Here is a 23,261-nt window from a genome sequence, read left to right as displayed (position 1 = left end):
CCTTTTATCTCGGGAATTTTTTTTTTTAATAATGGTACAAAAGCCATATTGAATAGTATATGTAAAATCCCATGTAGTGACATGAGGCAATGTCATATACTAGGATCCATTTTGGAGCGTTTATAGGATGTTGCACTGGAAGGAAAACCTAGTGATGTGTTTGAATTCTTTTTAAGAATTATTATTTTTATATTATAGATGTACAAAATTATTTAATTTCTAAATATCTTTTATCGTGTTGCAGGAATTCTTGGATGATATTCTATTATGACAGTCATTAGTGCACTAATGACATGTTTAGCTCATTGTATATGATTAATAATTTAATGACAACTTGTTAATCCTAATTGGTTACACTTGAGGAAATTAAGACATGAATTATATTTGGATCTCAACTCCAATAGACTATAAATATGAGAGTTACAAAATATGGTTATCTATAAAAAGAGGTTAAGAATATTTTGTTTAGATTATATATATTATATATATATATATATATATAATGATGTATTAGATTGAATTATCATATTGGTGATAGTTGTTCATTATATAGTGTAGTGTATGACCACTCTGGTAAGATATATGAGAAATCTCATATAGGTAGCATGAGGCAATGTCATATACAAAACCATTGAGGCCAGAGAAATCTAAGTGTGGTGTATGACCACATTGGTAAGGTATATGAGAAATCTCATGTAAGTAGCATAAAGCAATGCTATATACAAAACCATAGAGGCAAAAAAATCCAAGTGTAGTGTTTGACCACATTGGCAGAGTATATGTGAAATCACGTGCAAATAGCATGAGGCAATGCCATATACAAAGTTATTGATGTCAGGAAATCTAAGTGTGGTGTATGACTACTCTAGTAAGGTATATGAGAAATCTCATGAAGGTAGCATGAGGAAATGCCATATATAAAACCATTGAGGCTATGACATCCAAGTGTGATGTTTGACCACATTGGCAAGGTCGATGGAAATCTCATGTAGAAAACGTGAGGCAATGCCATATATAAGACGTCAAAGAGCCTTTAGGTTGGGTATATAGAAATCCCATGTAGAAAGCATGAGGCAATGCCATGTATAAGAAGTTAAAGGGTATTCAGGCCAAGTGGAAGATGTTGAAAATATGGCCTATTAGGCCCTTTTATCGCGGGATTTTTTTTTTTTTCCAATAATATTTTTGAATAGTATACATGAAATCCCATGTGGTGACATGAGGCAATGCCATATACAATGATCTATTTTGGAGCTTTTATAGGATGTTACACTGGAGGGAAAACCTAGTGATGTGCTTGAATTCTTATAAGAATTAATTTTTTATATTATAGATGTACAAAATTATTTGATTTTTAAATATCTTTTATCAAGTTACAAGAATGCTTAGATGACATCTTATTATGAATCATTAGTGCACTAACGACAGATTTAGTTCATTGCATAGCATTAACAGTTTGATGACAACTTGTTAATCATAATTGGCTGCACGTAAAGAAATTAATGCAGGAGTTATAATTGGATCTCAATTCCTATAGACCACGAATGTGAGAGTTACAAAATATGGTTATCTATAAAAAGAGGTTAAGAATATTTTGTTTAGATTATATATATATATATATATATATATATATATATATATATATATATATATATAATGATGTATTAGATTGAATTATCATATTGGTGATAGTTGTTCATTATATAGTGTAGTGTATGACCACTCTGGTAAGATATATGAGAAATCTCATATAGGTAGCATGAGGCAATGTCATATACAAAACCATTGAGGCCAGAGAAATCTAAGTGTGGTGTATTGGTAAGGTATATGAGAAATCTCATGTAAGTAGCATAAAGCAATGCTATATACAAAACCATAGAGGCAAAAAAATCCAAGTGTAGTGTTTGACCACATTGGCAGAGTATATGTGAAATCACATGCAAATAGCATGAGGCAATGCCATATACAAAGTTATTGATGTCAGGAAATCTAAGTGTGGTGTATGACTACTCTAGCAAGGTATATGAGAAATCTCATGAAGGTAGCATGAGGAAATGCCATATATAAAACCATTGAGGCTATGACATCCAAGTGTGATGTTTGACCACATTGGCAAGGTCGATGGAAATCTCATGTAGAAAACGTGAGGCAATGCCATATATAAGACGTCAAAGAGCCTTTAGGTTGGGTATATAGAAATCCCATGTAGAAAGCATGAGGCAATGCCATGTATAAGAAGTTAAAGGGTATTCAGGCCAAGTGGAAGATGTTGAAAATATGGCCTATTAAGCCCTTTTATCGCGGGAATTTTTTTTTTTCCAATAATATTACAAAAGACAATTTTGAATAGTATACATGAAATCCCATGTGGTGACATGAGGCAATGCCATATACAATGATCTATTTTGGAGCTTTTATAGGATGTTACACTGGAGGGAAAACCTAGTGATGTGCTTGAATTCTTATAAGAATTAATTTTTTATATTATAGATGTACAAAATTATTTGATTTTTAAATATCTTTTATCAAGTTACAAGAATGTTTAGATGACATCTTATTATGAATCATTAGTGCACTAACGACAGGTTTAGTTCATTGTATAGCATTAACAGTTTGATGACAACTTGTTAATCATAATTGGCTGCACATAAAGAAATTAACGCAGGAGTTATAATTGGATCTCAATTCCTATAGACCACGAATGTGAGAGTTACAAAATAGGGTTATCTATAAAAAGACGTTAACCCCTTAAGTAAAATAAGGAAGGATAGAAAAGAGGTGAAGAAGATTCCAAGATGACTCTCAAAGTAGCTTGTCACCGGATGGTTTGGACTATAAGTTGTGATATAGAACTTTAAGTCTTTCATGTGATTTAAAGATAAATCCGAGTAAATTATTCATTTATTTATTAATTTTTATCGTTGAGACTAATAACAATATCCCAATCAAACCATTTTCCAACCTTGAAAAGGTCGTCCCTCATGGTTATGGGGCTATGGTAGAAGGTTACCCTTGGATATATAGGTAAGATTGATAGGTATTTTATATATGGTCTCCAAATAATCGGGCCAGTCCGCAGTCTGGTTGGGCCAGTCTGGTTTCAGAGTTCACATCGAACCTGGTTTTACCATACTTCATAGACATACATCGAACCTGGTCCTTCTCTCTGTCTCTCCTGATTTATGAGACCAACACTGCATAGTGCATACACATCTTGTGAGGAATTTCAGAGTTCGAAGATCAATGAGAAGATGACTACCAATGAAGAAAAAGTGAAGGACCTTGACGCAGGGGCACTTTTTGTTCTCAAATCAGAAGGTACCTTCCCTCTCAATATTCAACACTGTCTCTCTCAATAATCAACTCTCTCTCTCTCTCTCTTGCTGAGACCCGCACCTTAAAAACTGCTATCGGTCTGTCTCTCTCTCTTACTGAGACCCGCACCTTAAAAACTGCTATCGGTCTGTCTCTCTCTTGCTGAGACCTTAAAAACTGCTATCGGCTGTCTTCCTAATTAAATTACCAAAAAAAAAAAAAAAAAATCGTTTCAAAAAAAGGTTGGGTCGTGGTGGTAGCACCCTCACACCTAATTACCCCGTTGCGGTTTACAATCTTACGGTATCACCACCCATTAATACCTTTAAAAAAGCCAACTCTCTAATTAATATGAAAAAAAACTAACTCCTTAATCTATATAAAAAAACGGATAGGGCCTCTCTTCCCCCCTAAATTACCCAAAAAATAAAATTAAACAAAAATAAAATAAAAACCCCTTGCCTTACCTTTTGTTTGGTTCTCTCTGTCTCTAACAGGTTCATGGATTCATTGTGGGTACCACCTAACGACCTCCATTGTTGCCCCTGCTCTATTGAGCCTGCCTTTTGCACTTGCTTCTCTTGGTTGGGTGCTCGGGCTTTTGTGCTTGACAATTGGGGCTTTGGTCACTTTTTATTCATACAACCTTCTCTCTCTAGTGCTAGAGCACCATGCACAGCAAGGCCAGCGCCACCTAAGGTTCAGGGACATGGCCCATCATATTCTAGGTAATCATTTTCTCTCTCTAAGTTCAAATGGCTTGGACAACGGCGGTACGATCTTTGATCGGCCGGCGGAGAGTCGAGCACCACCAATTTAATCAATGTCGTATTTAATGTGTGATGTTACGGTTGACTTATTCTATGCTGTCCGATTAAGATTAGGTGTTTGTTGTTCTCCAAATATATTTGTCTCATCTTTAATCGGATAGGTAGGATTAAGGCAACAAAAATCCCACACACTAATGTTATTGAGTTTGTTGTTCTATACGTACTAGAATTAACATATGCGACCTTTGTCGATCTGCCCTTAGCAGTATTGTAAAAATAGATGACCGTCGGTTTCCAGACACAAATAATATATATGTTAGTAGAAAGTTTGCCACTAGTTTTAGGCCCTTTTGGAAATTTGGTTACCGAGACCTGAAACAAGTTATGGACCAAAGGTTTTGGGGATTATAGCCATAGATCAATTTGATAGCTCTTAATTGTGGTCTTGGGTTGGAACCCAGCTGGTATGTCCTTAAAATAATTGAAGTTTTGGTGCAATATTTTTTCAGCCTTCATGTACAAAATATTAAAAAAAATTACAGGTATTTTCAATCTAAGAATAAAAAGTTTGAAATTTCATGACTAAATTTGTGGGATTCAGTTTTGTAAAACCATAGAGGCTTTTCTTCTTCAGTGAGCACTTGTTTATGGCAAAAATCTGATTTTGCTGGGTTATTTGACCCATGATGGTCAAAAAGGGGGGCGGTAACTTTGAATTTTTAAGATAGGCCTGCAATTTAAGAAAGAGAGAGGGGGCCAGGGATTGAAAACTTGTCTTTTTGTTTTTTTTTTTTTTTTTGTTTTTTTACAAATTCAATGGAGATGTAAGGTCCCTATCTGTTTTTTTTTTTTTTTTTAAAATAGTCAGTGGTGTTCAAAGCTAAGCTGGAGTGTACTACCACTGTAACCTCAACCCATTTTCCAAAAAAAAAAAAACTGCTATCTTTTAATGACCAAAATTAAAAAATGCTATTTTTGAGGGGAGAGATCGAAAACGAATGAGAGAAATTAAGACTAAAAGCGAATGAGAGAGAATAAAAACTTCTATTTTTTAACCAGAGAGGGTAAAGAGACTGAGCAGAGAGGAGAGGAAGAGAGGGTAAAGAGACTGAGCAGAGAGCAGGAGGGATAAAAAACATGTATTGAGAGAGAGAGAGAGAGAGAGGGTGTCTGAAAACTTGTGTGACGTGAATTTGCAGGACCTAGATGGGCTCGATATTTTGTGGGTCCAATTCAATTTGCGGTTTGTTATGGTGCGGTCGTTGGTTGTACCTTGCTCGGAGGCCAAAGCATGAAGGTGCCTCTCTCTCTCTCTGTACCTTATTTTATTTACATAATATAGCTCTAACCTCTTTCCTCTCTATTTAATTTTATTCTATAAGAAGTATCTAATTGATTAATTTTTATAAAGAGAATCGTCAAAGTCTTTTCTTAACTAATTAGAGTCAGAAAATAATTTTTTATTATGTATATTGCTCTCTCTCTACCCCCTTGCCCTCGTTTTCGCCCCCCAAATTTATTTATTCTATAAGTACTCTCTCTCACGAATCCCCTCTCGAAAGATTACATATCTTTAAAAGTTTGGTCTGAAAGTCAATATGAAAAATAAATTTTTAGGCATCTACTCATTTCAACTTGGACTCATAGAAACCATATCCTTAAAAAAATGAAGAGACATCAACTTGGACTCATAGAAACCATGTCCTTAAAAAAATGAAGAGACATCAACTTGGACTCATAGAAACCATGTCCTTAAAAAACATGAAGAGACATCAACTTGGACTCATAGAAACCATGTCCTTAAAAAAAATGGAGAGACATATATCATTTGATGAGTCGGCCATCTTTGGGAGTAGACTTCTATAGAAGATCTCCTTGGATGAAGGAGAAAAAACAAAATAAGTCAGGGGAGGGAGAGAGTTATTTCTTGTCCTTTTCTCCCTTTATTAATGGAAGAAAATGAGGGAACAATAATGCCGTTCGGCTAAAAATTTTGGTTTCATGGTTAATGAGAATTTGAGAGGGGGACCCGTTTGCCCAAAATAGTTACATTTAGTTCATGTTTTATAAGATTGGAAAGGCGTAATATGAGGTAAAAATATGAAAAAGTATACACAAAGATTTTAATTTAGGTGGTTGTAAGTATGTCGTTGAATATATTCAAACTTAAAATAAAAATTTTCGATTTTCACCCAAGCTTTATCCTGGTCATGCTTTATCTTGATCATGGATAGATCACCTAGGTTCGGATCCATATGTAGTGACAATTGCCTTATGAAGACTTGCTTTCGCTACGGCTTCAATGGGTTCTCTTAACCAAGCTATTGCCTATGAGTCGTTGGCTCATTCTTCAATAGCCATGCAGCCAGAGATCAAATTCTCCTCCCACTGCTTGGAAGCTCATAATTTCATGTTTTATTTCACTCCCTGATGAAGGTTCTTTGCACCTTTCTCTCACGGTACTACTTTGCTATCGGTTACTCAGGAGCATTTAGCCTTATAAGGTGGTCATTGCTGATTCACACGGGGTTCCACGCGCCCCATGCTACTTGGGTCAGAGCGTAAGCAAATAAGGCTTTCGGCTATTAGACTCTTGCCATCTAGGGTGCAGTACAGTAATGCTTGTATTGCTTTCCCACAACCCTATTTTCACGGTTTAGGCTGCTCCCATTTCGCTCGTTGCTACTACGGGAATCACTTTTGCTTTCTAAGATCATGGTACATCCCAAGCCATTAAATTTGACATCTAATGACTAAGAGTGATTGTAATCTTTTGTAACAATAATAAATGTTCTTATAATGTACAATCCCAAAAAATCATTTGGGTTTAATCCTCCATATTTTTCTAAGGGAAAAAAAGTGCCACATTTTTTAAAGGGATTCTCTACAAAGAAACCATTTATCTTTTGTATATAAAAGTCACAATCATTCTTGTCCCTTAAATTTCAAAATGGGTGGTTGTAAGAATGACATTGAATACACACAAAGTTCAAAACATAAATAAAATTACCAGACTTCATGACTCATCCCAAGCCATCCATTTTGACATCTAATGAATGATAATAGTTGTAACCTCCATACACAAAAGATAAATGTCTCTTTGTAGACAATCTATTTTTTAAAGCCCAAGCTTATAAGTTCTTGACAAAAGATTGATGGAATGGTCTGATTGGTTGTATCGTAGTCATTAAGACTAGATCAAAACACTAGTTTGACCATCCAGACCATTAGATAGTGCTTTGGCCTGCCGATTCATAGCAAAAATCGGATTTAATAAAAAATTAGTCAAAATAAATGTTTGACTAGGTTTGGTAGATTGGACCTACCAATTTTCAAGAGTCATACTAGTTAAATAAAGTTGGGCATTGGTTTTTATAAGGGATTGAATACAATAAGACCATTTACTTTTGATACAAGATGGTCATAATTATTTACAACTATTTGATGTGAAATTTGATAGCTTGCATGTGTCACAAAGTTCGATAAAATTTCTTTTGAAGTCTCAGCTTAGTCAATGGAATAATTGCACCCACCCAATTTCACATCCAATGGTCAAGATTAATGTGACATACTTGTATTACATGTAAATGATCTCATTCTATACTTTCCCTTTTATAATATAATTTATTTTTTAAATTGTTATTCTATTTTTTTCAAATCAAATCAGCAATTGAACCGCTTTTAACTAGACCGGTTCGGTGGCCAATCCAATCCTAACAAGAGTGGTCCATATATACTTCGTAGCTTAGGTTTTCCACTGCTGATGTTAAATGGACCAAATTCTAGAAAAATAATTTGGTGATTGAAAAGTTAAAATAGATCTCTTCTATATTGATATGATATAACTTTGAGAAAATTTTGCAGTCCATATACTTAATCAACCATCCAAACGGGGGAATGAAGCTATTCGAATTCGTAATGATATTTGGATGCCTCATGTTGGTGTTGGCTCAAGTTCCCTCCTTCCATGCCTTGAGACACATAAATTTGGTTTCCCTAATTCTCGCTCTTGGTTATAGTGCATGTGCCACTGCTGGATCCATCCATGTTGGTAAGCATCTTTGCTCATTATCGATCGGGATTTTAACAAAACGGATCGGTGACTCGGGTCGCTTATCCAAATAGCCAATATGGATCAACAGATTGGTGGTCTGAATAAGTGAAATGGCCAAGTGAATCAGCCACTAAAAGAACAAAAAAAAGTAGAATAAAATAAAAAATTGAAAAAGTAATAAAAAATAAAAGATGTGGCTGACTTGACTGGTCCCTGACAGAATTGAGAATCGGGCGGTTTTTATCGAGAACCAAACAATTCCTGATACATGGTGGAAATCGGACTTGTCCCACTAATAACCAATTCAGATCGGGCAATTCTGATCCGAATCAGCATTTTTTTAATATGATGTTTTCAGTGGATACTACAAGAGGCCCATGGGACAAACATTTCTACTATAATTTCCAAGATGTAAAAATGTCTAAAAAGTTATTTTTTAAAGATATTTTAAAATTCGGGGATTAGAGCTTGGGCTTTCGATGAAAGTAATAATCCTCAAAGCATGAGAGAATTTTTTAGAATTGACAAATATGGGGTGTTTATAGAGGGAGGATTTGCTTCTCCAATTTGAATCCCTGTTACATGCATGTCACTAATTAAATTTCTATTTTGTGTTTATCATTGGAAAAAATAGATATTAAATTGGAGTAGGAAGCAAGTTACCTTAAATTTTCATCATAGGGTCATTATTTTTCCAAAATTACTTTTACAAGCTCAAAACTATTGCTACAAGATAAAAAAAAATCCACATATGTTGTTGATAACAATCTTAATATTTGTGTATGTAATTATCAACATATGAGGACAAGTATTTGCTTGGTTGTGAGGTAACATTACTACAATGTTTAATCAATAGGAAATTCGAGTGATGCTCATAAAGACTATTCTCTCAATGGAGACACTGCAAGTCGCATGTTTGCAGGATTCAATGCCATGGCCATCATAGCAACCACCTATGGGAATGGTATCATCCCAGAAATACAGGTTTGGAAGATTTCACATTTTCTCTCTCTAGAAAGAAAACTCATTTTCTCTCTCTAAAAAGAAAACTCAAATTTGCGTGATATTGTTTGGGACACTTTTTTATGTCTCCGACCGCATATATGATATGAAATACAGATCATGGAGTGGCACAACAGTTTGATTTTGATCGGATGGGTAGGAATGAACTGCCAACAATGTCAAAAGATAATGACAATTATTGTGTTAAGTTATAGTTAATATATAACATTATTGTTGGCTTACTCTCATCTACCTAGTCAAGATCCGATGGCATCTTATGTATGTGTATCTCTAAACAACAAGAAATATATGTGATAGAGATATGAACAAAGCTTGCCCATACTTGCAACTTGTTCCTTTTATTTACAAGCCATGCTTTTGGTTGATTCACATGCATGATTTATATGTATTTAGGGAAAAAAATGGATGGCTAGGAGTGAATTAGCGACAATGTCAAGCATTAGTTATGATTGACAAACACATCTAGTAAATATCGTTGTTATCTTTCTTAGAGCAGTCCCATCAAGATCTAACAGTTGTGGGTCTCCACACGCATAACTTATGTGTCTAGAGACAACAACTGTTAGACTTTAATATTGCAGCACGCCACACATTAATTATTACGACATATCACTAGCCTATTATATTTTTGTCAGCTCACTCCTAGCCATCTAATTTATATCAGATAGTCGCGAGTTCCCCTTTTATACATAAAGCCTATATTTCGGGAACATAAAACACTAATAAAAACATTTCATAAGGCTTTCATATTACATTTGTTTTTTCTTTTTCAGGCAACATTGGCACCACCAGTGAAAGGGAAAATGTTTAAGGGACTATTAGTTTGTTACAGTGTGGTCTTTGTTACATTCTTTAGTGTTGCCATTTCTGGGTATTGGGCATTTGGAAACAAGGCAGGGGGTACAATCCTGGCCAATTTCTTTGTTGATGGAAAAGCCCTTGTCCCCAAGTGGCTCCTCGTCCTCTCTAACCTTTTTGCACTCCTTCAAGTATCAGCTGTTGGTGTGGTAAGTTAATTTTTTTCCAACATTTATCTCTCTTTTTAAAAATCACTTTGTTCAGATACTTCTTTAAAAGCTTTGTTAAAAATTATTTAGTCTGTCTTTGTTATGAGTTTCTAACTATGACCAAATAGAAGAAGTATTGTCGTAATCGAATAACTTAAATACCCCTCTTTGCTGTGGGCTCGAAATCGAGTTTTTTTTTTTTTTTTTTTTTTGTTTTTAGAAAAACTTATTTTATGAGTTGAACTTAGAACAATGCTATATAAACTTAACCCACTTAAGTCATTTGAACCACAAGAAAAGATGCAAGGAGTTCTTCGAGTACAAAATTTGAAATCCAAAATGAGGACGAGTTAGACATTTTTTAGTGTCATGGTTGGAGAGGTATGCATTCACGTAATTTAATAATTTTTGAGGTGGTTTTACTGTTATTTTTGTTTCTTTCATTTCCATCGGGCATATTGATTTTTGAGAAATTGATCAAAAAGCGTACGAAATATCAACTATTTAATATATAGACGCGGTTATCATGCGGTCAAACCTGCGCATGTAGAAGTGTGGGCCCATAATAAATTTAATTTTGAAATAGAATTTGCTCTTAATTTTTAGAAAATATGTAATCTTTAACATGGAGATCATGAATATGAGAAAATAAATAAAATTTGAAAACTACAATTAATAATTCTACTAAGGAAACATTTGGACAGTTAGTTTCAATTGTTTTTAGATGGACCACCAATTTGCATCCATCTTTAAGATGAATGCTTCATACCTCATGACCGCATATTGTACAAATGCAGTCCAACCTTCATGAAACAATTGTTCTTAATATTTTCCCCATTTTCAATTATTCGAACTCACGATCATGTGTTTTATTATAGGTTGTTTAAAGTGGGATAAAAATAAACTATTAAATAGTTCTCTTAAGTGCATTTCTATAAGTTTCTCTCATTTTTTATCTTTTGATATTTAATTAATATTTCTTTCTTTCTTTTGATTAGCAAGAGAAAGGGTCCCTAGTTTTACGTATTAATGAAGTTTTTATAAGCCCTAGGCTTTAGGGAAACAAAAGAAAGACTCACCTCAAATCATCGTCCGGATAACACTTTCGGTAATAAAAAATACCATGATAGCTCTAAAAACAATCTCCAACACCGACAATAAAATTTGACATTCAAATAATGGTATAGATCTTGTGAATCTATAAACACTTATTTTTAAGATGAAATGGACGGTTTAGATAATCTGTTATAAGATGAACTATTTTTAGAGCTTCAAATCTTTTTTTTTTTGACATCCATAACGTTCAAAACGAGATGATCGATATAAAAAATTTTCAATGCTTGGAATTGTAATTTTCAATGAGTTATGAGGTGAGGCTTTATTACTTTACATGTATTGAGGGAATAATTCATTTTGGCAGGTGTACTTGCAACCCACGAATGAAGTTTTGGAAAGAAAATTCGGCGATGCTATGAGCGCCGAATTCTCGCCCCGAAATGTTATTCCCAGGTTAATATTGCGGTCAATTTCGGTGGCATTGGCCACCTTGTTGGCCGCAATGCTACCCTTCTTCGGAGATATCAACGCATTGATTGGGGCTTTTGGATTTATCCCCTTGGACTTTGTTTTGCCGGTTGTTTTCTATAATACCACATTTGCCCCATCAAAGAAGAGCTTCCTCTTTTGGGGAAATACCACAATTGCCCTTGTTTTCTCAGCCGTTGGATTGATCGGGGCAGTGTCTGCAGTTCGTCAGATCTATTTGGATGCCGATAACTATAGATTGTTTGCTAATGTGTAAATAATAATCCGATTGTTATATATATATATATATATATATATATATATATATATATATATATTCTATTTTGTACTGTACTTTAGGGTACAAAAAAAACAAGAGGTAAACTTAAAAAGAGATGGTTAGAAGTAGTATAGAGAGATCAGATTGACATATCAAGATTCATGTAGCCGACCAATTAGTTAGAAAAAAGCTTTGATGATAATGATGATAAATATAATTTGGGGGCATGCCAAAACCCTTGGACATGAAATTGACTTCCTAATTATCCAAATGAAGTGTATGTATATTTATTTGAGAAGTAGAGAGAAAAGTTATAAGAATTCCATGGAACATAGGATTTCCAATTGGAGATAAATTTATTTGAGTGAATATTTGATAACTTCTTTTGAATAAGATTTTCTCGTGGTATATTTTTCATATAAAATTGTAAAAGCAAGAGAAACATAAAGAGATTACACATGAGATGTTTGCATCTCTCCAAAAAGTTTCTTTCTTTATAACTAAAAGCTCCCCTCTCTCTCTCTACTCTCTCTCTTTCCTGATTTGCTCTCTATAGGAGCCTAAGAATTAAAACTCGATCCAAGAGCTCTAAAGCCTTCTATCGAACACTTTGGATTTGCAATGTATATAAAATAATGTCGATTCTAGTAATCGGTTGTCAGCTTTGAGAAGAGAGTATCAAACTCTCGAACCGGAGTACACCCATGTAAATAAGCATATTAGGGTAGCTTTAAAAAATATTTTTGTCCCTATTAAAAAATTTTAAAATTTAAAAAATGGTTCTAATTAAGTAGATCAAAAAACACTCAAAAATATTGAATTGCAGCGATATTTTTTCATTGGATTTTGCGACAAACATCGCTTGGGGATTGGAATTTTCTATGAGCAATTTTATTCTAGAGTGATTTACGTACGGACTTTAAAATTTTAGGTAAAATACAAAATGTTTCACTTAGAAGTGGATATTACAAAGAAGGTCGGATGACTGGGGTTTATTTTTATTTTATTTTTTCAAAATTTCCCCTCAATCAACCCGAATTTTATTTTATTTTTTAGTTTTTTTTTATTTTTTTCTTTAGTAGGGAAGTGCCCCAAACTTTAAGGCATTGTCCCATTAACGAAAAAGCTAAAAATGATTAAAAAACTCGGGATGACCGAAGAGAAATTTTGATCAAAATAAAAAAAAAGTCACTGACTTCCTTTGTAATTTTCGTACATAAGGGGGAGCATTTCGTATTTTACCTAAAATTTTAAGATCCGTACATAAATCACTCTTTCGTCTAAAATAATTTACTAAATAGTGTTGCTGTGATTTACATACTTATACTGTAGTAATTTAAAATTCCAGTTTCTATATACATATATCATGTGATTTAGATTGCAGCCCAATTTTACCACTTGCGCCTATTCAAGGAGTATTATCACTTACAATACAAATTCACTAATTTCAATGTTAGATTGGAACTATTCATACATGGAAACAAAGAAAGATTATGGATATATAAGTTGGGGAGAAAAACAAAAAACATAGGAACCGGATCAGACCAGTAAGATCGATCAACCAGACCATCAATTGGTATATTGGCCAGTTTGGTCTAAAGTAAAAAACTTGGTTTTGTAAAAAATTTGTCAAAAATAGTTTGATCAGTTTTGGCTGATCGAACCATCACGTTTTGACTTATTCAACCACCTAAATGAAGTTAAAATAATTTTTTCTAGTATATTTAATATTTTAAATTATTATTCACATTCTAGTTATATTTTTTTAAAATATGATCCAACAAGTTTGATGGGCGATCGAACTAGTTTACTGCACACCCTACCCGAAAAAAAAAAAAAAAAAGGAAAAAAAAGAAAAAAAGAAGAAGAAAGAAAGCATGTCCATATCATGATCCGTGAAGTTTTAAAATTTTAATGATTAAGAGATGTTTTACTACAACAATAAATGCAGCTTATAGTAGTAATTCACTTTAAAGTGTGAAACCTCTCATGAACAAACAACCCCACGCAAAAGGGGTTAAGAACCAAAACTGCACCAGAATTGATACTCTCACTTACCAAGCAAACTATGTATATGAAACCCACATACAAGAGTTTTTAAGAACCCTATAAATAGGGTCCCCTGCCTCCCCTCAGCACAGAGCAAAAGAAACTCTTCACATAAAATCATAGATAGAGAGAAGATTCAGGATGAGCTCAAACAGAGTCTCTCCTTTTCTTCTGATGACCCTGTGCATGCTCGGCCTGTTGGCTGCAGCACGCGTGCATGCAGAGGATGAGAACGACAAGGCTGCGGGGCCTGTCACCGCGGAAGGGCTCGGTGCGGTGCCCCCCTATGTGATTGCCATCTACAAAATGTGTTGGGAAGCTATGATTGACTTCAACAACGAGTTAAATGCGATTTTTGTTGATGGTGTCGCTCCTAGCAATGCATTCTGCGTGGCCTTTGAGAAGCTTGATCCCTCTTGCTTCTTCTCTATGTTCAATTTCTTCGGCTTTAATGTTGAGCAAGGCAAACGGCTCAAGGCTTATTGTGATGTTTCTGCCCATTAACTGGGCTCTTAACCATATTTGGTGCTACTTCTCTTATATTTTATGTTAGTTTTGTTTTTCTTTTTTTCCTTTTTTTTTTTTTAATTTTTTTAACTTGTTATTTGTTAACGGTAACCCACAAGTACTACTATACTTTGTATTAATATAAGAAGGAAAACGTTTATATAAGGATGCTACCTTACCTTATAACGTAGAACTACGGATGCCCCTCAAAAAACCATCAGAAAAAAGGTAGTTTTAATTTTGAAAAACCCTTTGATTAATTATCTCGACATCGAGATGTATGACTATGAAAAATAAAAAGATTTTAAGTCTAAAAAATAGTGCATTTTACAGCATATTATCTACACCGTCCATTTTCAAGATTTTCATATATTTATAGATCTACTTGATTTAACCATTTTTTAAATTAAAAATTTATAATTAGATATAAAAATAGATTTTGAGATTATCCTAAAAACATTTTACATCAAAATTATATACCATGATAAAATTTGAAGGTACACCTTACCTCTACACCTACAAATGCATTCGTATGCAAACTGCACCCTTATAAGAATGATAGAATACCAACCCAATTAGTTGGAAAAAGGCTTTGAAGATGATGGTGACAAGCATGATAAAATAAGGCAAGGTAGGTGCCGGGTCTCTATGTGTTTGTGCCCCCTTTCAAGTTGGAGTTGCCTGTTTATTGATTTAGGAAGAAAAAGCTGCTCTTCTTTTGGGGAAAAAAATGTGTTATCATCCGTAAGGATCGGGCTTGAGCTTGAGTGGTTATTTGTTGTTGTTAGCAACACTACATCTCAAGTTTGATTCATTTGAACTACTCAAAAAAAAAAAAAAAAATGATGGATGCTCTATAAAAGAAAGATTGACCAACCTAAATTGGGATGGCCCAAGTGGCGCATCATTACTCTATCCATCACCGTCCATCTGTTGATTCGATGGTGATTGACACTTATGACCACAGCTTCTCCATGTGTGTATGGATCATGGTATACTACTGCAAAAAAAAAAGAAGAAAAACCCAAATAGAAGATCGCTTCTTTGGAGTTGGTAACACTCAATTTTCATTAAAAAATAAAATTAATATTTGGGAAGGCATTTCATAATCCTCATACCCACAATGGATATGTGATAACTGTTAAAGGGGTCATTACTGCCAGATGAATCGGTTGGAGGGTGATCGAGAGAATGTATGATGCAGAGAAATTATTATTATTGTTAGGAATTTTGAGTTTATCTTTAACTTAAGAATAAGAGGTGTGTAGGGATAATTAAGTGGGAGTTTATTTTGTACGTGAATGAATTGATATTAATCAATTGGGTGGTTAGTTTAGGAGTATAAATAGGATAAGTTAAAGGGAAAATATCTAAATAGGATAAGTTAAAGGGAAAATATCCTATTATCTCCTATTTTTAACTTATATATTTCATTAGACTCAAGAATTGAAAATATTACTTGTAAGCAAAAGGACTCTATCTTCCAAACCCCTAAATCCTTTTGACGATGTATTATTGACCCCAACAACTTATGAAATGACTCTATCTCTCTCTCTCTCTTTAAAACTCCATCTCTCCCTCACGTCATCGTCTCTCTCTCTCAAAACTCCATCTCTCTCTAAAACCCAAACTCCATATCTCTCTCACTTCATCGTCTATCTCTCTCTCACTTCATCGTCTATCTCTCTCCCTAAAACTGAAACTTCATCTCTCCCTTTAAAACTCCATCTCTCTCTAAAACCCAAACTCCATCTCTCTCTCTCTCTCTAAAAATCCATCTCTCTTTTACACATAAGAAGTCGTGCTCATGTTCGAGCTCAAGCTAAACCCCTTGGCTGGTAAACTCATCGAGAAGCGACGAGAGAGAGAGATGGAGTTTTAGATTGAGAGATATGGAGTTTGAATATGGTGTCATTTTAATGCTTGTTTGAGTAAAAAATTTATGGTCAAAGGGGTCCAGGGGGTTGTAAGATAAAAAAGATAGAGACATTTTACTTATATGTAATATTTTCAATTCTTGGATCTCATGAGATATGGAAGTTAAAAATAGATGATAATGAGATATTTCCCTAAGTTAAATTTAAGAGGTTTATCTTTTCGCAACGTGGCTATCTATTGAAGATGGTAGGCTATGGGTAAAACGTGGCCATCTATTAAAGGAGAAGGCTTGGGATAAAACGTGACGATTTTAAGAGAGAGAATATAGGGGGAGAGATAAAATAGGAAAGTCCACATATATTTTTCTTTTTTAATTTTTTTTCGTCTATTTAAAGGGATATATCCCTTCACTGTAAAGAGGTGAATGAGTTAATAAAATTTGATCTCGATTTTGGGGTAGATTCTATCACAAACATTGAAAGAAGGTATATTCTCTCAACTTTTTTTTCTTTTTATTTTTCCTGTGTTATTTTCTCCCTACGTCAATTGGTATCAGAGCAAGTTAGATCTATAGAGAGCAAGATAAATATAAGCAAGTGAGATCTACTTAGATCTACAGAAGTTCCTGCTATGGATGATCGTTGGATACAAGCTTTAGAAAATTTGACTAAAGCTGTAGAGGAATTCCGAACTGAATTACGTGACATGAATCAGGAAAGGAATCAAATGATGCATTGGTTAGATCACAGGTTGCAACAGTTGGAGAACAAATTTTCTTGTGAAGAAGGTACTCACAACCACATTCATCTTGCACCAGTAATTCCACGACAAATCCAGAATGTTGATTTCAAACGTAATGAAGAAATTTACAGGCCAGATCCGCTTCCTATAAAGTGACCATGAGATTTAGTATTAAAATCAATCTCCCAAAATTTTATGGTCAAGGGTGTTCATTAATTAAATATGGTGCTTCTTTGGCGGTGGACCTATTCTTAGTTAGGAATAGTCATAATCAGCCCAAGCTTGTATTCAACAATTACTCTTGGAAGGCAGTCGTAGGCAAAAAGTCTTACATTAATCTTGAAGAAATTGAAGAAAATGTGCTGAGGAGCACAGTGGGATTACATCACCAATTAGCAGACGGTGATTGGCTTCAAGCTTGAAGTCGAGCTTCTCCCAACCCCAGGAGAATGATGCAGAGAAAAAAATTTAATTTATCTTATTAATAAGATTTTTGAGTTTATCTTTAACTTAAGAATAGGAAGTGTGTAGTGATAATTAAGTGGGAGTTTATTTTGTACATGAATGAATTGACATTTATCAATTGGGTGGTTAGTTCAAGAGTATAAATATGATAAGTTAAATTTAGAGGGTTTATCTTTTAGCAACGTGGCTATCTATTGAAGACGGTAGGCTATGGGTAAAATGTGGCTATCTATTGAAGGGGAAGGCTTGGGATAAAACGTGGCTATTTTAAGAGAGAGAAAATAGGGGGAGCGATAAAATAGGAAAATCCATTGTTTATCTTCTTTTTTAATATTTTTAGTCTATTTAAAGGGATATTTTCCTTCATTGTAAAAACGTGAATGGGTTAATAAAATTTGGTCTCATGAAGATATTATTTTGGGGTGGATTCCTTTACAGACTTTAAGAGATGGCATATTCTCTCAGCCTTTCTTTTTTATTGTTTTTTTTTTTTTTTTTTTATTTTCTCTCTGCATCAATGTGCCTAACATCATAGTCATGACATGTATTCTCGAGGCTATCAGCCATCGTCTTGATTGGATGGTGATTAACCTCGTGCCCACATGTCCCTATGTTCATGAGGATTACAGTTTCTACTTTCACATGAACGAACTCACCCTGTCTGCTATACAGGAACTAGGACAAAATTTATTACAAGTGAAAATGGTTCTTTTCAAAAAATTAAAATGGGCAACTTCATTCCTCTTCTTTAGGAAAAATGATGTCCATGCCATAAATAAAATAGAGAATTATGTGGACTTGTAAAGTTTTGCAAATTTTATGAGGAGTTAGTTTTCTTTATAGTTTCGTCCCTTTGTTCAATGTTTCAAACATCTAATTATTTGTTTTTTTTTTTTTTTTTTTTTTTTTTTGATGCACAAAGACCATTCTGATATCTAGATCTTTAACCCTCTGGGCTTTTGTGAGGATTGTGCAAACCTAGCGCGATGAGGTTCCAAACCTTGGACGGCTTGGCTTCTACAATATTCACGCAGGTTAAGCAGTACAAGGATTGGAACCTGTGCCTAAAATTCAAAAAAAAGAAAGAAAGAAGTGGTTCCATATTTGAAAACATCAGATAGAGGGGTAAAATTGGAAAAAAAAAAAGATAAAAAAAAATAGCGGTCCGATGTTTAGAACATTGGACCGATGGACATCATCCTAGGTTGTTATAAATTATGGACCTCCGCATAATTATAATATTTAAATATGGTACTTTGGACGTACTTTTTTTCTCTTTTAGTACCAGGGTTGAAAGATTGAAAATATCATTTATACTTGCCAAAATTTGTGACTCCGTAATGCCGAAATTAGTTTACATTAATAAGAGATAAGGAACTCAAATCCAGACTAAAATTGACACCTTATATAAACTTTTTCCTTTATAGTGAGGTCAAAATTTTGGGTTTATTTCTTTCCCATTTTACCATCGCACCCGTTTGAATGGTTGTAAACACAAAAAACTCTAGGGACCATTTGAAGGTTGAACTTTCGAAGTTGCCTAAACCCAAAGAAAAGAAATAAAAAAAAAAACTGGGGCAACTGTTCAAACCACCTTCAACTCTTAAAAAACATATGTTTCAATGGTTCAAAAGCCCAACTTTTGTACCACTCTAAACCCAAAAAAAACATATATTTGATGTTGACAATTATAGAAACCATATATTGAGTTTCCTATATTCAGTTTAGTAGCCAAATATTGAGTTTTTTATATTCAGTTATTTTGTGGGATTACTATTGTAATGTGATTTATTTCTTAAAAGGCAAGAGTTGTAATTCTATAAATCTCTGGTAATCTAGAGTAATTCCTATAAATGAGATACTGGTTTGTCCTTCGTGAACGTAGATACTATTGCCGAACCACATACATGACTTATTGATCTTTCTTTCTCATCGCTATTTCCTTATTGCAAACTCTACATGGTATCAAAACAAGCTGATCCATCACTATCAATTGCAACTCCTCGAGTTGTTGCCGATATTTTTTCTTGCACGAGCTTTGTGCACCATTGCTATTATTGCACTCATGAAAAGTCCTCACCGATATTGTTTCTTGCACAAGCCTTGTGCACTCCGTTGATTGCTTCATCTCTTAAAGTTTATTGATCAAATTTTATTACTGCTTTTTTTTCCTCACCAAACGGTGAAGATCGGAGTAGCATTCCTCATGAGAGTTTTGTGCGAGGTCAACGTATACTTGCTGTGATGAAGACAACAATGTTGCTGCTTGCTATTTAAGGGAGGCATACCTTGTTGGGTTTATGTGGCCTTTAAAGGTCTTATGAGGGTTTGTATGAGCATTTTATATAGTGGAACGTAAACTCAGTGGGAGTGTGGTTCTTTTGTGGACCATACTAGGCAAATGATTTTTGCTGATACTCGGACTAAACTCGACGAGCTAGGCCAGCCGAGGTTTGGAAAAACCCAAGATACCTGGGCATAGGGATCTACCGAGAAAGGTTTTTGTGGGTTATCCCTTGATGAGGTCGGAGTATGCCCAGATAAGAGCCAAAGGACTTTGTGGCCCTTGCGTATGATGAATATCATTTAAAGATAAGGCTAAAATATCATCGTTATATCATCACATGACATGTACATAGATAGCTATTTTTAGATTCACCAATGAGGGTGAGACGTGTACATGTGCGAGTGATTACCCTTATGCACCATAAAGTCATAGTTGCATCATGGTCTGGAGGATCATGATTTTTATCTCTAGGGGAGAACCTGAAATCCATAAATTGGGATTGCATCCATTAGTCTATTGGCTGACTTTAGTGGTCAAATCATGAACCCCTGCAATAGATTGTGGGTCATAGGAACTGCTGAATCAGTTTGAGAAAGCTAGGCGGATCGTGATTGACATTTGAAGGTGGAGTGCTCCCATATATTGTTAATTTTTTAGATCTAACAGATCTGATTCCCATCAAAATTAATTAACTTTACGTTATGTGATTTTTAGAATGCTTATTTGAATTTTTGTGAATATTCAGATATTTTATTTTTTTCATTTGAATTTATAAATTACGAAAAATTAAATTTTCGATGTTTTAAATAAAAAATAAAAATTAAATCTGAAGTAAAATACTTTCTAAAATATTTGAGACCTCTATAAAATATGGGGCCCAAAATTTAAAAGGATGTGGATTAGGTGGGGACACCAAATGGATGGCATGCCTCCACCCATTCTCGTTTTGTTGGCTTATCTTTTTAGGTATAGCTAACTTATGTGATAAGGTTGAACATTGAGATATTTACTAATTCTTTGAATCAAGATCGATCAAATAATTAAGGATTTGATATATTAAAATATAAGTTTTTCTTATTTGGTGGGAATAGATTGAGGAAAAGGAGGATAAGGCTCCAGCTCATCAAATCTTGATAGTGGATCAAAGAGATGGATGACTCAAATCTCTCACCCCACAAATCTTTTTAGATCGATGGTTGAGATTTGACCCTACGAATTGAGGCAAAATCTATAAAAAGAAGTGTTCCTTATAAAATGATATACTTATCCTCTTCTCTCTTTTTAACCATTCTCTCTCCCTAACCAAAATTCGCCTCTCTTTCAAAGGGGAGGCATGCCCTAATTTTATCTCTCTCTAAGTTGCACTATGTTTTGGTGGCATGCACCACTTTTGTTCTCTGTGGGTAGCAAAGGGGTGAAACCCCTTGCTAGTGGATTTCTCCTTCTCTCTTCATATTCATCTCTCATCTCTCTAAAATCAAGCTAAGAGGCTTGATGAAGATTAAGTCATCTCCCTCTCTCTTCATATTCATCTCTCATCTCTCTAAAATCAAGTTAAACGAGATTAAGTCATTGAGTGGATTTTTTCCATAGTAGGAAAATCAACATATCGATCATAGGTCCCGAACACCATCAGAAAGAGGAGACTCGGCGTGGGGTGTATTAAGCCCGGTTGAGGTAATATCCGGCAATTTTACCTTTTTAAATATTTACTTCTCTTCCCATAAAGCAATAAGTTCTAGTTTTATTTATTGAATAAAAAATTGTATTTCAAGAGGTAGCAATTGTGAACCGATTTTATTTTTATTTTATTTATTTTAAGAGTGGTTTGATTATAATTGGACATTGTAAGTGATCTTGCCGGTGTAGGGGTAAATAATTTTTTAAATACATATAGATCATGCTTTATCATAAAGTCCTTTCATACCCCTCTCCAATTTCCATTTTATGTGCAAGGACTCGGAAAATTAGAGAATTTGTTTCAATTCTCCTCTCTCTTAACGGCATAATGGGCTGACATTGTGACATGTGATTTATGCACACATAGGTTATTGTTTCTAATTGAGGCATCTTCTACCATTTAATTACCTTTTACTGATCATGTCATTTTTTTGGCTCTTTTTCTCTCGTCATAATAGTAGATTTAGAACCTAATTCCAACGTGAAACTTACTTTTGTTCATTTGAATGAATTTAATTATTTTGCTTGGTCGAAAGCTGTTTCTCTTTCTTTCTTTGAAAAATCTAAACTTGGATACATAACCAGGAAGAAAATCGTGAATCTTGATTTCAAACCCTCTAAAGAAAGTGTTAAGAATGAGAAATATAAAACAAAAATGCCTCAAAATAGCGGTAGTAGGACAACAAATAGATCTATAGCTCAGTCTGCAACCACTCAAACCCATCACTGCAGTTGTGATCATTATCAGTAATCAAGTAACAATGATCGTTCTTCCGCTACACAATATCCTTATTTATTCCCATATACATCTTATGCTTCCATGTCTTTCTTTGACATTTTTTCTTGGATAATAAACTCATGCGCCACATGTCATATGACTGGTAATTTACAGTGTCTATCTAACTTCAAAAATAATGAAAATATGAACCCCATGTCTGTTACTATGGTTCTTTGATTCATGTCCATAGTATTAGTAAGACTAATTTCTTATCAAAGTCACAAACCTCGAATGTTTTTTTTATGCCATCATTTTCTTCGAACTTGATATCTGTTAGTAAAATTACTTAAAGCATAAATTGCAATGTTATTTTTTCTCCCAACTCTATGACTTTTCAAAACCGGGCCACAGGGAGGAAGATTGGTGAAGGAAGACTGCCTCATTTGCTATATTTATTCAATCAGGAGAATAATGCTTTGATTGTTAGTCAAGATAATTATGATATTAACCAATTATGGTATTGAAGATTTTGACACCCTTCATATAAAGTTTTTAAAAATCTTAATATCATCTCTATCTTTAAACTCTCATTCTTGTGAAGTTTGTAAATTCTCAAAACAGACAAAACTTCTTTTTCAGTCTTCTATACATATTTCAAAGGAACCATTTTACTTGATACATTCTGATGTGTGAAAACTAGCCCTAGTTGATTCTTATGCCGACTTTAAATATTTTGTTACTTTTATTGATGATTGGTCTCGTGCTATTTGGGTATATTTATTGAAATAAAAAATAGAAGTTTTTCCTATGTTTAAAGAATTTTCCAAACTGCTTTCCACTCAATACGATGGTGAGATTAGAACTATGTGGACTGATAATGACACAGAGTATATGCACAAAGCTTTTTTTGACCATTTATTGAATCTTGGTATTATACACTAAACATCGTGTGTTTGAACACCT

General features: G+C 34.1%; 1 protein-coding gene across 2 annotated transcripts; it reads left to right on the top strand.

Annotated features, from left to right (window-relative positions):
• Positions 1-3,070: 3,070 nt before the first annotated feature.
• On the top strand, positions 3,071-12,223 carry LOC18441459 (Transmembrane amino acid transporter family protein). Of its 2 annotated transcripts, XM_006851689.4 has the most exons (7): positions 3,071-3,318; positions 3,813-4,043; positions 5,285-5,382; positions 7,950-8,136; positions 8,996-9,123; positions 9,936-10,169; positions 11,590-12,223. In XM_006851689.4, exons 1-7 carry the CDS (start codon positions 3,183-3,185, stop codon positions 11,968-11,970), a joined length of 1,395 nt encoding a protein of 464 aa, XP_006851751.2. In that variant the 5' UTR covers positions 3,071-3,182; the 3' UTR covers positions 11,971-12,223. The 2 variants fall into 2 exon arrangements, with proteins under 2 accessions (XP_006851751.2, XP_088708023.1); XM_088851897.1 differs by lacking the exon at positions 7,950-8,136.
• The last annotated feature ends 11,038 nt before the right edge of the window (positions 12,224-23,261 follow it).

The sequence above is a fragment of the Amborella trichopoda genome, chromosome 11 (assembly GCF_054954075.1).
Source record: "Amborella trichopoda isolate Santa Cruz 75 chromosome 11, AtrichopodaSantaCruz75HAP2 v2.0, whole genome shotgun sequence".
NCBI classification, from domain to species: Eukaryota; Viridiplantae; Streptophyta; class Magnoliopsida; order Amborellales; family Amborellaceae; genus Amborella; species Amborella trichopoda.
Note: the sequence above shows the minus strand (reverse complement) of the source record. Positions and strands in the feature narration are given on the sequence as shown.

Bases quoted from the DNA above. Each gene is read 5' to 3' on its own strand.
- LOC18441459 (XM_006851689.4), top strand. From the start codon at position 3,183: ATGAGACCAACACTGCATAGTGCATACACATCTTGTGAGGAATTTCAG. The intron at 8,137-8,995 runs GTAAGCATCTTT...TTTAATCAATAG, and splicing joins TGCTGGATCCATCCATGTTG to GAAATTCGAGTGATGCTCAT. The intron at 9,124-9,935 runs GTTTGGAAGATT...TTTCTTTTTCAG, and splicing joins GTATCATCCCAGAAATACAG to GCAACATTGGCACCACCAGT.